The sequence below is a fragment of the Natator depressus genome, chromosome 4 (genome assembly GCF_965152275.1).
Source record: "Natator depressus isolate rNatDep1 chromosome 4, rNatDep2.hap1, whole genome shotgun sequence".
Lineage (NCBI taxonomy): Eukaryota > Metazoa > Chordata > Testudines > Cheloniidae > Natator > Natator depressus.
Window position 1 is genome coordinate 17478299 of NC_134237.1, and position 14127 is coordinate 17492425.

At 46.5% G+C, this 14127-nt stretch overlaps 1 protein-coding gene across 2 annotated transcripts in view; it reads right to left on the reverse strand.

The window, feature by feature from the left end:
* SCD5 (stearoyl-CoA desaturase 5) overlaps nt 1–14127 on the reverse strand; it is a 93029-nt gene that overhangs the window by 73396 nt on the left and 5506 nt on the right. Inside the window, exon 2 of one of the 2 annotated variants that reach the window (XM_074950502.1) lies at nt 5047–5570. In XM_074950502.1, the coding sequence (XP_074806603.1) occupies nt 5047–5275 (229 nt within the window). In that variant the 5' untranslated portion in view covers nt 5276–5570. Of the gene's footprint in view, nt 1–5046; nt 5605–14127 lie in introns of those variants that run through there. The other variant, XM_074950501.1, reaches the window with a different exon arrangement.

Below are 14127 nucleotides of genomic sequence, written 5' to 3' on the forward strand. Positions count from 1 at the left end.
GGAGTCACTGGCTGGAAAAAAAGAGAGGTGGAGGAATGAAGGAGGACTTCCAACCACTTCTAAAAGCCTTCCACATGCACCTTCCTACTACCCAGCTAAAACCCTCTACCCACAACCTTTCCTGTGCATAGCACATGCCCTGGGTCTTCATTTTAACAGCCTTCTCCCCATAAGGCACTAGCCCTTCATAGCTTCCTCTACATCAGAACAGAAAACCCACACACCCTCTAAACTGGTACAGCAGAATGTGGAGGATGAGAAGGTCATACCCCAGTTCATTGAGATGTTAATTATCTCACACATGTACCAAGCATTGCTACCCTTCACCAGATGTCTAGCTAAGGTACTTGTATGGCCTCCATTACCCTAGTATCTGAGCATGTCACTGTCTTTAATTGTTTACCCCCACAACATCCGTGGGAGACAGGGCAGTGCTATTAGCCCCATTGTACAGATGGGGAACAGAGGCTCAGTGACTTGGCCAAGTTCACACAGGGAGTCTGTGGCAGGGCAGGGACTTTAACCCACGGTAGACCAGACTTGACGTCCATGATATTTCTAAGATTTGGAAAGAAGAAGAAAAGAGGAGGAAAACAAAGCTTAAAAAGAGCTTCCCAGCCCTTCTTTACACACCACAGAGGAACAAATGAAGGATGCAACCAAAATCAATTGCAGGTCACCTTTAGCACTTTTGACAGCAAACCAAAATACTTAGCTAGTCAGCTCCTTGGGACAGGGACCGTCTTTTGGTTCTGTGATAACACAATGAGGTCCTGAATCCAGGACTGGGGCTCCTAGGTGCTCTCACAATACAAATAAATAATAATTTCTCCCTTAGCTCAAACACCCCACAGACGTGTAGCCCTTATGACAAATGAGACCTTCATTCAGCTGCCAGCAGTAGTGAGGATTTTATCTCCTTGACTAGCCCATAGGCGGCCAGGTAGGCACTCACTCCATCCAGCAGAGGGACAGTGGTAAACCCACATATAAGGCAGAACCTCAAACACTCAATCTATTCTTTTCTTTTAGCCTCCTCTCAGTGGAGGAGATGGGAGGGACAAGATAAATGAAGCTATATGTTAGGTTCTCTTTCCTAGTGCAAATCTTTGCTTTCTCCTTCTCATCATGGCCAGCTACAGAACAGACAAGAGAAGCCATCCTGTCTCAGAGAGCATAGCTGGGCCTCCTCCTCTATTTTCTCATTGCTTGGCTCTTACAACTCTTGTCTGGTTTTCAAATCTCCCCTCTCCTTACGCTGTGTGCAGCATTCCCAGAAAGATACAGCAGGGGGTGGTTTTCTAAACCCTCCCAAAATAGAAAAGGTAGGTATCTACATTGCAGCAAAAGGGAGGGAAGGAGGGAGAAACAAACCTGTTTTCCACATGGATTTTAATAGAGATCAGCCGTTTCGCTCATCACATTTTTCCTCCACTTAAAAAAGGGCAGAAAAAAAGAAAAAATTATCAAAGTAATGGATGTAATTGAAAAAAGTGGCTCCGTTCTGTTTCTACAGCAACTGAAATCCCAGGAATTATGCTAGCAGTGTTGTCTAAGGCACAATCACATTGTTACAGAACAAAAGACTGGGAGATTTTATGAACAATTAGAGCAGATTCTTTTTTCCCTTTTGAACTTTCGACAGCTCTGCAAAGCCTGACTCTGAAACACATTTGATTCCAAAAAGCTGATGGAACAACAGCTGAAATAACCCAGGCTGTCTTCGTCATTTCCACTTGGGGAGAATGGGGAGTGCTTACTCCCTTGGCTAAGCAGGTAACGCATACTCTGGCTGTGTCCTGGAAGGGTTTGATCTACTTCTGCAGCAGGCGAGATCTACGTCCAACAGTGCTAGCGTGGGCTTTTGATTTAGGTTTGATATATCCTTCAGTCTCAAAACACAACCACCTCTGGAAAGAGCAGGGCCAGCCATGAAAATGCCCATTTAGAGACTTTGGAAATGTTGCAGAGGGAAGAATAATCTGACTAAACCCTCTGGGAATTATTAAAAGGAAGCGGAAGGGGGGGAGATTGCAATCAATGGTAATTAAGGCCACAGACAGCTGACTCAGCACGGAAACCACAAACGAGTGTCCAAGGTAACAGAGACATAATGAGGCTGCTATGGATTTGTGAGGGATACAGAATCTGTCTTTGAAAGACACAAGCATGGAGATCACCTTCATCTAGATAACTTTATATGCGTCAGTGATGCTGTCCTCTGCTAGCAGCGCTCAGTCTCGGCCTGGGATATAGGCCACCTCTTGTGAACCCTGGAGGGGAGGGGGGTGTTTCTTTTAAAAGACATAGGACTAACAAGGCCTCTTTTTTGTGTATCCTTTGAACCAATGCTCTGCTGATGGAGCTGGCGGTCCTGGCACCACTTCAGTGGGCAGGTTTTGGGATAATGGATCTGAAGTAGAGATGGGTTACACTGACAAAAAACCCTCAGGTCAGGTTCAGTACAGCTGAACCCTCCCCTGCCCCAGCCCTCTCTTTCCTCTATTGAAATGGGTGATTGGGCTTAGGGAGGCCTCTATTTAGCGTCTACACTGCAATTAGACACCCGCTGCTGGCCCGTGCCAGCTGACTCGGGCTCAAGGGCTCGAAGCTGTTTAATTCTGCTGTAGACGTTCAGACTCGGGCTGGAGCTCGGGCTCTAGGACTTGCAAGGGGGAGTGTCCCAGAGCTCAGGCTGCAGCCCAAGCCCAAACATCTACACCACAATTAAATTAGAGCCACTTAGCCCGAGGCTGTTGGCACAGGCCAGCCGCGGGTGTCTAGTTGCAATGTAGACATACCCTGAGAGCCTTCAGACAGCTTGTGTGAGGCTCACCGGGGTTGTGTGTGTGTCTTGCTCCCTGCAGCATGTGACCTTTGCTGGGATCTGAATGGTTAGAGACAGAAAAGGACTATCAGAGCATCAAATACTCATCCCTCCCCTACCTGCGTATGAGGTGAGTGCAAGCACCTCCTCTCCAGAGGGAGGTGCCAGACATTGAACAAATACTACACTTGACTTGTTTTCATCCCCTTTTATTGTCCTGCCAGCCCAAGTGCTCTCAGGAGGCTGAAATCTCTCTACAACTGCTTTTAAAAGCAAACATGGAATTCAGGAAGGAAACAGAGCAACTTCTAATGAACAGGGTCTGGATCTAGAGCCTTTATCACCCCCTCCACCTCCCTCCTGCCTGTACCATCCCATGCCACTCCGGCTCACACACTTGTGGCTTTCAAGTAGCACAATCACTTCTTTTAAGGCAGAAGAGTAAAAGGCTAGAGCTGGCAAGTGGGAGCCAGGAGACCTGTATTCCACTCCCTCCTCTACCACTCACTCTCAGTGTGACAACCCCCCCATGCCTCAGTTTCCCCTTCTGTAGCTCTGGGCTAGCAGCGTGCTTAGAGATGCTCTGATGAGAGGTTGGATGGAAGTGCAACGAGCCCTTATAATTGTCATTAAGGAACGCAGCGAGCATCAGCATAGTAGTGAATATATATGTGGGGGTGGGGAGGGAGAAAGTTGGGAACTGGAGCGCCCTGGAATTAAGCACCATTCCCTGCATACCATGTGTTATGCAGACCAGCGTGTCAACACACAGCTCCCCCAAACCAAACAGGGAGTGGAAGGGCCCTTGAATAACTCTCCACATTCCCAGAATGCACTAACTCTCTACATCTTTACTTATGGGCCTTGTCCTGGGTGGCGTCAAACCCCTTCATCTCCCACCAGATTCAGCGGCACTTGTGGGAAGCATCAGCAGCAAGTCTCGTGTGTGTTGCAGGGGGCTTGACACTTGGCTGCAGCACGAGCATTTTGGGATTGTGCATTGGCCCCTAATGGGCTTTCTAAAAACAAACAAAACCCAGTGAAGTCCCCCGCACAGAGGGGTCGACCTGCACCCACTCACTTAGCAGGGGCTGTGTCCTTTGTCTCAGCTAAACCTGGGGGAAAGGGGCCAACAGAAGTGGCTATGCTGACATACCCATCAGAGCCATGCAGTTAGGCCGGTTGTAAATCCTGACGCGCAGGAACGAAGATGATTTGGGACGAGTTGCACGAGCCTCAGCATTTCCTGGGCTGCAGCCCTAAGTCACGGCTGCCCCCCAAAGTCCCTGGTGCATGCCACAATGCCCCAGCCAGAGCTGGGGAAAAGGAGCAGAGAGCCCTGTTCAGCGTATCTCCAGCAGGTTTGCTTTATGCCAGGGGCACACATGACAGACACACCAGGGGGATTCTTCGTTTAGTGACTCTAGGGATATGTAAGCAGACAAATAGCATCTACACGTACCAGGCATTAAAAGGGGGAAGAGGCTGGCACGAGGACTGGGGGGTGGGGTGGGGGAAGTGGAGCCCGTAAGGAGAAAAAGTAACAACAGCCTGGACTGTATATGAAACAAAGAATTAAGAGTGGGAAGCATTTTAGGCTGCTGGGTACTGAGTGCCCCCAACTCCCACTGACTTCAGTGCAGGTGTGGGGAGCTCAGCCCCTCACAAGATCAGGCCCTTAGGTAAGATTTCATCTCCCCCTCTCCCTTCCATACCCAGTTGTTTCATTGAGAATACTGTGAGCTATTGGTTCAGAAATGAGTCAAAATTACCAGGATCTGGGAGACAGGGGCAGGGACTAGACAAGACCATCTCCTGTGGGAAGGTGCTTAAAAACAGCCAATTGATGTCCTCATCGGTTGAGAGGGATGAAGTTCCTAATCTGACTGTTTCGGTTTTCCCACCCCCCTCCAGCACGGGAACAATGCTGATCCTGTTGCTCGTGGGAAAAGTACAGGGTGGTTTGTCATCCTTTTGCCCTAGGGTGCAAATCATGCAGCAGAGGAGCTGAACGGCATGATTCAAGCTGAAGGAGGACTTTGAAATATTAGGTTCCAATGTGCGACTTCCCTCCCCCACTCCAGTTTTAAAGAACAGTCGCGAACACAGGACTAATCCAGCCTTCAGAAAACAGAAACAACCCTCCCCCCCCCGCCCAAGAAAGGAGATGTCTCCTACAAGGGGATAACAAAGCAGACCCCGATTGTCGGGGAACTCACCCCAGATCAAAGTAAGCAGCTGGGCCTTGGGAATGAGGCAGAGGGAGTACACAGCTCCGATGTGAAGCAGTGTCATTAGGACGACATTCCTCCAGACAATCTGCTGGCTATATCTGGCACTCCCCTCGCTGCTCTCGGCTTTTGATCCTAACGGGCTTTCTTCTCTCCCATCACAGAAGGGGGTCCTTTTCTCTCCAGCCACTGCACAGTTGGCTCCTGGGCCCGACATAGCTAAGGAAGCAAGGTCTGAGTGTGCGTATGCGCCCAAGCTTGTGCGGTACCCCACGGACCAGGGTCTGAGAGCAGCTACCAGTCTGACAGCGAAGGTGAGTAGTTGCTTGCTTGGAGGGTTGATGATTTATTTATTGTAACGGACGAGGATTGTTCTTCTTTTTAGGTTGGGGATTTTTTCCCCTGCCTTCTTTCCCCTTCAGACCAGGTTTAAATAAACCCTACGAATGCAAGTCTTGGAGCACAGCATCTGTTGCTAGCATCTCATCCATGATGCTCCTGCTGTGCCAGAACTGAACTCCGCACAGCAACAGAGGGAAGAAAAAAAAAGGGGGGGAGGGAAAGAGAAAAAAGAGAGTGAAAGACAGACCTGCATAGCTACAGCCAATCAGAATTACATGTGGGGCTCTACAAGAGAGCTGCTCTGGCCGCTGGTGCCACATATTGGCTAGACTGAATATTCCCCCCCACGCAAACAGAATGCAAACACTGAGAGGGAGGGAATTGAATCCAAAGCGGTGGCCAGATGCAACTAGCCCTCCCCAAAGGCAGCCAAGCTTTTGGGAGGTTGCTGAGCCCTCTTAATTGCCCCTGGGTGGATGGGGGGAAAACCCCTCCATGCACCAAATCAGTCTGCACTCATTCAGTACAACTGTGCCTGCTTAATATCAACTGATGTCAAAGGACATATAATTTAACGTCAGTTGAAAATCCCTGCTCTAAACAGGACTGAGGGCCCAATCTGGCTCCCGCTGGAAAATCAGGTCCCTTAATGATAATTACTGCACATGGTAACACAGGGAGAGGGCAGTTTTTCAGTGGATTGAACTGTTGAGTGATCTATTTGTAGCCTTGTTGCTTGCTATGAATGTACAATAACCAGATGGTTAACAATGTTACGGGCAATCTGCTGATAAAGGGGCCTCCACCTTTACCCTTGGTGTGAGCTCACTGTAAAAACGGTGGGAAAGTGGCTATAAGTGTGTGAGGTGTCACGATAAGCTATAACAATGCACACTGATGGGAAAAGGAGCCACAGCTGGTGTTAAGATCATGCCTGGTAAACAAGAGATGTGTTGGACCAGAAATCAGTGAACCAAAATTGGTGGTGAAAATTAGGTCTAATTGATGAACCAAATAATGAGGGAATCCACAGCTCCCCTTTGGGGTCCTCATAAAGAGACTTGAAGGGAAAGCTGGCTACCCCAGTGCTAGCTGACTGACTGAAAGATGACAGAAGGGGAAGGAGTGAGCTTCACCATCATGGCTGCCACCCCCACTGTCTCCTGGGTCCCCAGCTCCCCTTCATCCTAATCTTGAGAGATGTTCTGGTCGGGCCAGATGACATCACCATCTCCACTAGCTCCAACTAAATCCCAAATACTACCTGGGATGTGAAACTGTGTTGTCCCCCCTACCCAACCCATGTGCCCTTTTCCTTCCTACCTTCTTACTTTTCTTTCTTAGCCCTCTCCTTTTTCCTCCTGTCTAATAAGAGCCTGGCTTGGCCAGCCAAGACTGTATATTTAGCATCACTATTGTAAGTGGTGACCAGAGAGGCAGCTAAATGCAATGCCCTAAACAGCCCACTGCTGGTATGAGTTTGCCAGGTCTCAGAGGTGCTGATCAGACCTTGTGCTGGGTCTGTGCTTTTTCAGCAGTAAGAGTCAAAACTGGAGACAGAAGCTGCGTTTTCTGTCTTTCCTGTTCTCTTTTTTCCCCACTTTGGTGTGTGTTTGTCTTCTAGGAAATAGCAGCAGCAGTAACAAGAGCAGCTCCAGCCTCTCCCCGATAACTTCTTCTCTTTTCCCCAAAAGGACAGTACGTACCATCTCTAATACCCTCTCAGAGGAGTTTCCTGCAAAAAACTCTCTCCAGCTAAATGGAAAGGGAACAAAGAATGTTGTTCAAAAGAAAAGCCTTATTTAATAGTGTGCCTTTCAAATGCATTCAAATTGGCTTCTGTTTTCTTCGGGTATCTTTAATAAAAGGTTAAAGGGATTTTTAGTGGTGTCTTAGTGATGGTACCAAGCAAGCTGAGGTCTCTGTATACCAAACCCTGAACCTCGTTTAATGTCACAGGGTCATGCTAACACCTTTGACGTTTTGGGCCCATATATTCCATATAACAGCAGCCAGTGATGACAGTTTCCTTTTTTTTTAGTGGAGGGGGGGAAGGTGTCTGTGCAAAATGTCTCCACATCTGTTTTATTGTCAGTGGGTGGAAAGTGAAATCCCTTGTTGGGAAATACCAGTGTATGCCATCAAGTGCTGGGGCAAAGAGATGCCCCCACAGGTGGGTTTGACTGCAGCTAAAAGGAGTAAACCGCAGTTGGTGGAAATAAGTGTCACTGCATTGAGGCTGCACCAGTCATGCCAGCTGATGCCCATGGCCATCTTTTCTGGGTGGGTCCTGCTCCAAAGTGCAGTGACCTACAGCAGATTTAAGTTGCTGTCCCACTCCTTCCAAAAATCCCCTCTTCTAGTAGGATTGGGCTCTACGCTTCATAATTATTCACGGCTCTGCAGAGAGGCAAAACCAGACCTAGGTCTCTATGTTGGATCATATTAAAGAAGTTCTGTATTAAAATCACAAATGAGTTTGATTCCCCATAGTTTAAATTCCAGGGTATTACTAATTAAGAGGTCTCTTGGTTTTTGGTACTGTTTCTCTCCCTCTATGTGTGAAACTTGCAAGCTGCTAATTGCGTTAGTACATTCTAAGACAGAGTCTGTTCTCAAAGCAATTCTTTGTAATAACAACTACTCACAGAGAGAGAGAGACTCAAAGCAATACTCTATAACAACAGAAACAGCACCCAGAGACTCCCTGCCCTTTTGTTGTATTCATCTCGCTTTGTTAACAATTGTGATTAAAATAGAGATAGAGGATGTATGTGGATGGATGCTTGGTGTGGATAATAACTGAATGATTAGGGAGGTGCCAGCCTAAGAATCCAGTGTCCATCGGCTGAAGAAGGCGTCAAGTGGAAATAACCAGAGGACCCCCAGAGGGCAGACTGGAATCCACCCAACAGCCTCAAGAATGGGAGAACCAAAGAACAAGATAACATCTGGCAGCACGGAGCCGTCAGGAATGTGCCATCTGCTGATTGATTCAGCAACAGCATGATGAAGCAATTCTCATAGATTGGCATAGGAAGAAATTCCTATAAAAATGGACTCTAGAAACTGAGAACTTTGGGGTCTGATTCTGCAAACCAACTTTCAGGAGCATCAGACAAGGTCCTGCTCCCTCCTCATGTCCAGGCCACCTGGCCAGTGGCTTGGCATGAGCAACTCTAAGGCTGGTAACTATGATACCAGAACCTCTCTCTCTCTCTCTCTCTCTCTCTCTCTCTCTGTGTGTGTGTGTGAGAGAGAGAGAATAAATATGAGATTGAATGGAATGTTATAGCTATAACTAACTGCTTACTATGATTCTTTCTGTATTCACAATAAATGTGGTATTTTGCCTTTTCCCCTTTAATAAGATCCTGCTGGTTTTTATTTTATTGGTATAACATCTGCACAGGTGTGAATTCCACCTGAAGGGCCCAAATCCTGCAGTCTTTACTCAGGGCCATTATGCCCCCTACTTCCATGGATAAGCCAGCAGGAGCAGACCAGAGGGGCAGGGAAACTCAGTGAGGTTGATGTCATGGGCAATCCTATAAATCTTCCCCTTGAAAGGCTTGGGGAGGGCGGGAGGGGGGTGTCCAAACATTCTAGATCACATAGTTCTGCTGCAGTAATAGCTTAGAACTATCCTGCATGGACAGCTGACCCTCCTTGTGGTCCGACTGGCTGGGTCCCCCAGCTCCAAGCTGTCATAACTCCACCCATCTGGCTTTCACCAAAGAAATCAGGCAGTTGAGTAGGGGAGGGTGCCATGAAGAGAGACCTCTTCCCTGGTCCTCCCCCAAGTCACACCCCATAGGCCCTACTCAGCGACTCCCAAGGAGTACAAGGGTGGGAAGGATGGACTGGATCTACTAGGCTTTTCCATCTCTAGCTGCTAGAAGCCTGGCTCCTCCTGCCTTAGCCCTTCTCTAGAAAGAGTGTGTACTGCACCCATTAGTGTCGGTCTCCTTAAACTTCTTTTCCTTGGTTGCCCAGGTAATTAGGATTCTTCAAGATCCTTTGGGGGAATGTGCATCAAAAAGGGGGGTAGCTAAGTCTGAGATGTAACCATAGATTCATAGATATTAAGGTCAGAAAGGACCATTATGATCATCTAGTCTGACCTCCTGCACAATGCAGGCCTCAGAATCTCACCCATCCACTCCTGCAATAAACCTCTCACCTATGTCTGAGCTATTGAAGTCCTCAAACCATAGTTTAAAGACGTCAAGGTGCAGAGAATCCTCCAGCATGTGACCCGTGCCCCATGCTACAGAGGAAGGCGAAAAACCCCCAGGGCTTCTTCCAATCTGCCCTGGAGGAAAATTCCTTCCCGACCCCAAATATGGCGATCAGCTGAACCCCGAGCATGTGGGCAAGATTCTTTTAACTAGTCGTCGAGAGGGAGTGTGATTTGCTTCTGGATTTCACGTTGTGCAGTAGGGATTTCTGTTTATAGGTCCCAGTTTAGCTATGTGCATGCCTCTCTTTGAGGACATCCCATTGATACGTACATATAGCCCAAATTAAGACTTGAATAAGACTTGATTTTTTTTCTCCACATTAGAGAAAACCCTCTTACGTGATTGGCTGATTTGAGGATAAGCAACACCCCTATTAGACTGTGCTCCTGTTCCATTCCTCTTCTTAGTTCTGAAAAGGGCCATGATTCAGCAAGGTACCTGCCTAACTTTAAGTATGTGATTAGTCCAATTGACTTCAGCTCAGAGTCAACTACCTAAAAGAGAATTTCCTCTAGATATGGACAGAAATCAAATCTTAATGTGGATTATATCTATAAAAGCTGTGTCCCTTTCCCCTCCCGAGGCGGGGGGGGGGGGGGGGGGAGAAATCTAGCAACTCCTTTTGTTAGCACCAGCCCCTAACGGTGCCCGAAAAATGCCAAGAATCTTCTCAATTCTTAGTGTCTGAGCTAGGCTTTCACTCAAGCACTTTATTAAGGCTGCTGAAGTTCTGTAAGTATCTTTGTTCTGTAAGCCAACTCCCGCCACCAAAAGTGCCTCTTGAGCATAGGCAGCAGCAGCAGCCATTCTGGAATCAGCTAATAGCATCTACTCTCCTGAAGATAACAAAGAAGCCACTGCCGTAAAAAGAGCACGAAAGGGTATGTCAGCATTCTCCAGTTTTTCCCCTCCCCAAAGCATTATTATTTCACTTCTCACATGTGCATGCACCTAATCTTCCACCCATTTCTTTGCAACTCGGCCTCGGCCTCTTGTTTCTCGCTGCAACTGTAGCCTCATTTTTGTGCGCCGCGACACCTGGTGCAGGCTGCTGTTTAAAAGGCAGAACCCTGTGGTGTTCTCGATCCCAGAGCGGGATTTGTTAATACAGAGTTCACCAGTGTCCAGAGGATGACCCAGATTCACAGAGAACCGGGGAGGGGGGTGGAGGGAGTAGGGTACTGTTAACTCGTGCATGGCTTCATACGCTGCTGATACAGAGCAAGGGAAGAGAGAAAGCCCTGACTCCTGACCAATTTATGGCATGCTGTAGCTATTTAAAAATCAAATGTCAAGATCAAGTAAAATATTTGCCTGCAACTCATTCCTTACATTCTTGAATGGTTCCCTCAATACAAATGAAAAATGTTCTCTGAGTGTGTTTGCAGCACACATTGTCTTCAGTTAATTGTTTTGAGGGGTCACTGGAATTAGTAATTTAACTTGGATTGATGGGTTATTATATTTATTCCTTCAGGGGCTCAAATATTTAGGATGTTCAAGGTCAGCCTTTAGGCTAAGTACAAGTGTACATACATAGTGTTAGTTTAATAGCAGAGACATGCTTTCTGTTTGGGTTGTACCACATCCTCAGAGGGGGACAGACTCAGTGATTTAATGAGTCTCTTCCACCTCTAAGTCCTTTGATCTGAGGCTCCACACTGGTGACTAACACAGTAATAGTGACATGGCTGCAACCCTCTAATGTAGATACACTCCACACACAGTGGAGTATAACGTCATCTGGTAAATTACAGAGTGAACTGCACTAGTGGAAGGTAATTTTGTGCTGATGCAGGGTAGGGTGACCAGACAGCAAATGTGAAAAATCGGGAAAAGAGGTGTGGGGGGGGGGGGGTAACAGGAGCCTACATAAGAAAAAGACCCAGAAATCAGAACTGTCCCTATAAAATCGGGACAGCGGGTCACCCTAATGCAGGGCCTCTACACCAGGGGTTTGTGCCCTGGTGACTGCACTGATGCAGTTACATTACTACAAATGTCCTTAATGCAGACAGGATCTTCTAAAAATCAACGAGGTAAGCTTTTCAGCCATCAGTAACACATGGAGGCCAGGGGTGTATCTTAATGAAAAGATCTACAGCAAAACCATTCATACAGACCTCAGTTTAGCAAGGTACTTAAGCACATGCCTAACTTTCAGCACATGACTTCAGATGGATGTCAAGTAGTCCTACTGACGTCCATCTGCTTAAGCAGATTAAAGTATATTTCTGTAGCGCGACCTACAACACTAACTCTTTAAATGCCTTCCAGCACAAAATCACATCACACATGCAAAGGGGAAATTTGGAAAGATCACCCAGCAATTTTATTCATTAAAAACGGCAATCCAGCTATAAGGCCCTCACCTCCTTGTTTGTTTGTTCTCTATTCTGTCCTTTGATTTGTTCTTCCTTATACCGCAAGGTCTTTGGAGCAGGAATTTTTACTAGTTTGTTACATTTTAGCCACTATATAAGCACCACATACATCAACTAAACATACAGGAGGACTCTGCTTGTAACAAATGCTATATTGTGATTTTGACGCATTCTTTAATCTTTAGCTGCTTTAAAACTCACTGGGCTGAAGGGGCGGGGGCCGACCTTCTGAGGACGACCACGAACTCTGAGTTTGCTTTTCTCCCAGTAAAACCTCCTAAATCGGTTAGTGCAGGAGTGAAATTGAAAGAGTGATGTCATAGCTTAGTGGCCCACAAACAGCAAGAGGGATCAGTGCCTGCTTTCAGCTGTGGAGTTCTGTGGTAGCCCGCGTGGGGGAGGACTTGTGTCATGGGAGCACAAAGACCAGGGGTGAAATACTGGCCTCAGTGAAGTCAAGGGGCCCAGGATTCCAATCCCAGCATTTTGTCTGATTTGTTGAGGGCCGGATTCCGATACTCTGATTCTTGTTGAAGGGTACACCTTAGCTCCTTAAGAGCTCCCATCAAAATAATGCAGTTAGGAGCTTCACAACACCAATAAAGGGGTCAGAATCTTTTCCACAATATCCAAGGCTGTTATCTACAGCAGTATATTTTTGGGGAAAATGCAAGGGAAAGGTTTAATCTCTTTAAAAAAAATAATAATCACTCTAAATCATACCAACTGGATTTACACCAGGGGTACAGCTGGCTCTGGGCCACTGGGCTATCGGTGCCTCATTTGTAGCATCACATGCGGAAGAGGGGGAGTTCAAGACTCTGCCTCCAACATCAAAGCAATGTCTGAAGAGCACCTCTCTGTGGCCAATAGCATGCAAAGGATCATGACTAGCCTGGAGGGGAAATTCAAAGACCTGATCATGCAAACATACGAACAGAGACCTACCTTAACAAACACCCCGGAAATGATCTTTTTAAAAGCGAAGAGAAGGCAACAAATGTAAAAAAACAACAAACAAAATAGCAACCCATTGAAGTCTGACATCACAATTAGAAACCGGGGACATGATGCTCTACCTGGTGTGATGGCTAGAAAAGAGTTGCCAAAACTATTCGATTTAATGGTGACGCTCTTAGTGACTGCATGGAATTGGGACATAAGTGGATTCAATTTTTGCAGAGGGAAGCTATAGCATTCTTCCTGCAAACGAGGATAAGGAGGGATGCCAATGGGGGAAAAAAATAATTGCAGCATTTCCTGGTCTCCAGAGCCAAGGAGCATCCTGAAAGAAAATCCAGAAGAGATTTGAAGTGCAAAGGTTTTCTCAGACAGTTACACAGTCAGATAGAGCCAGGGTATGAGCCCATCGCCTCAGGAATGGTCTCATGACACCTCTGCTATCTCTAGTCTAGACTGTTTTAAGAGTTTAGTTCTAAACAAAACCAAAAACATTCAAACCTTTTAAAATTACCTTTTGGTTCAGAGGACAAAGACATTCCAATGGAAATGGGAAACAAACCATAACCAACTGGTGGGGGGGGGGAGACAAGATTAATAAAAAAATCCCTTTGTGATCCCTGATCCGGCTTCAGAAACAGAGTCAGAAGATTGGTGCTATTTAAAAAATGAGTAAGGGTTAACTCAGCTCCTGTTAGACTGCCTCACTTCACTGTTGTGGCCATACTCTATCACAGAGCATAGTTTCTAGTTTGTTTACCTTTTCAATACAGTTCAACATGTTCACGCAAGACTACAAATATGTATGGAGTACAAACCACTTCTGCTATGCTGTGTTCAACATTATTTTCTTGTTAGTTAATATCTTTTATTAATGTATAGATCTGCCTCTTATGCCCTGATTTAGCAAGGAATTTAAGCATGTGTCTAACATTTAGCATGCAAATAAAAGGCCTTGATCCAGCAAAGCATTTAAGCATTTGATGAACGGTAAGCACATAAGTAGTTCTATCAGCTTCGATGGAACCACTCACATGCTTAGAGTTAGGTGTGTGCTTATGTGCCTTGCTGAACTGGGGTTTATCTTAGGATGCATTGACTTGTTAACAACCCAGTTAGGAGATGGATTTTGATGCAGG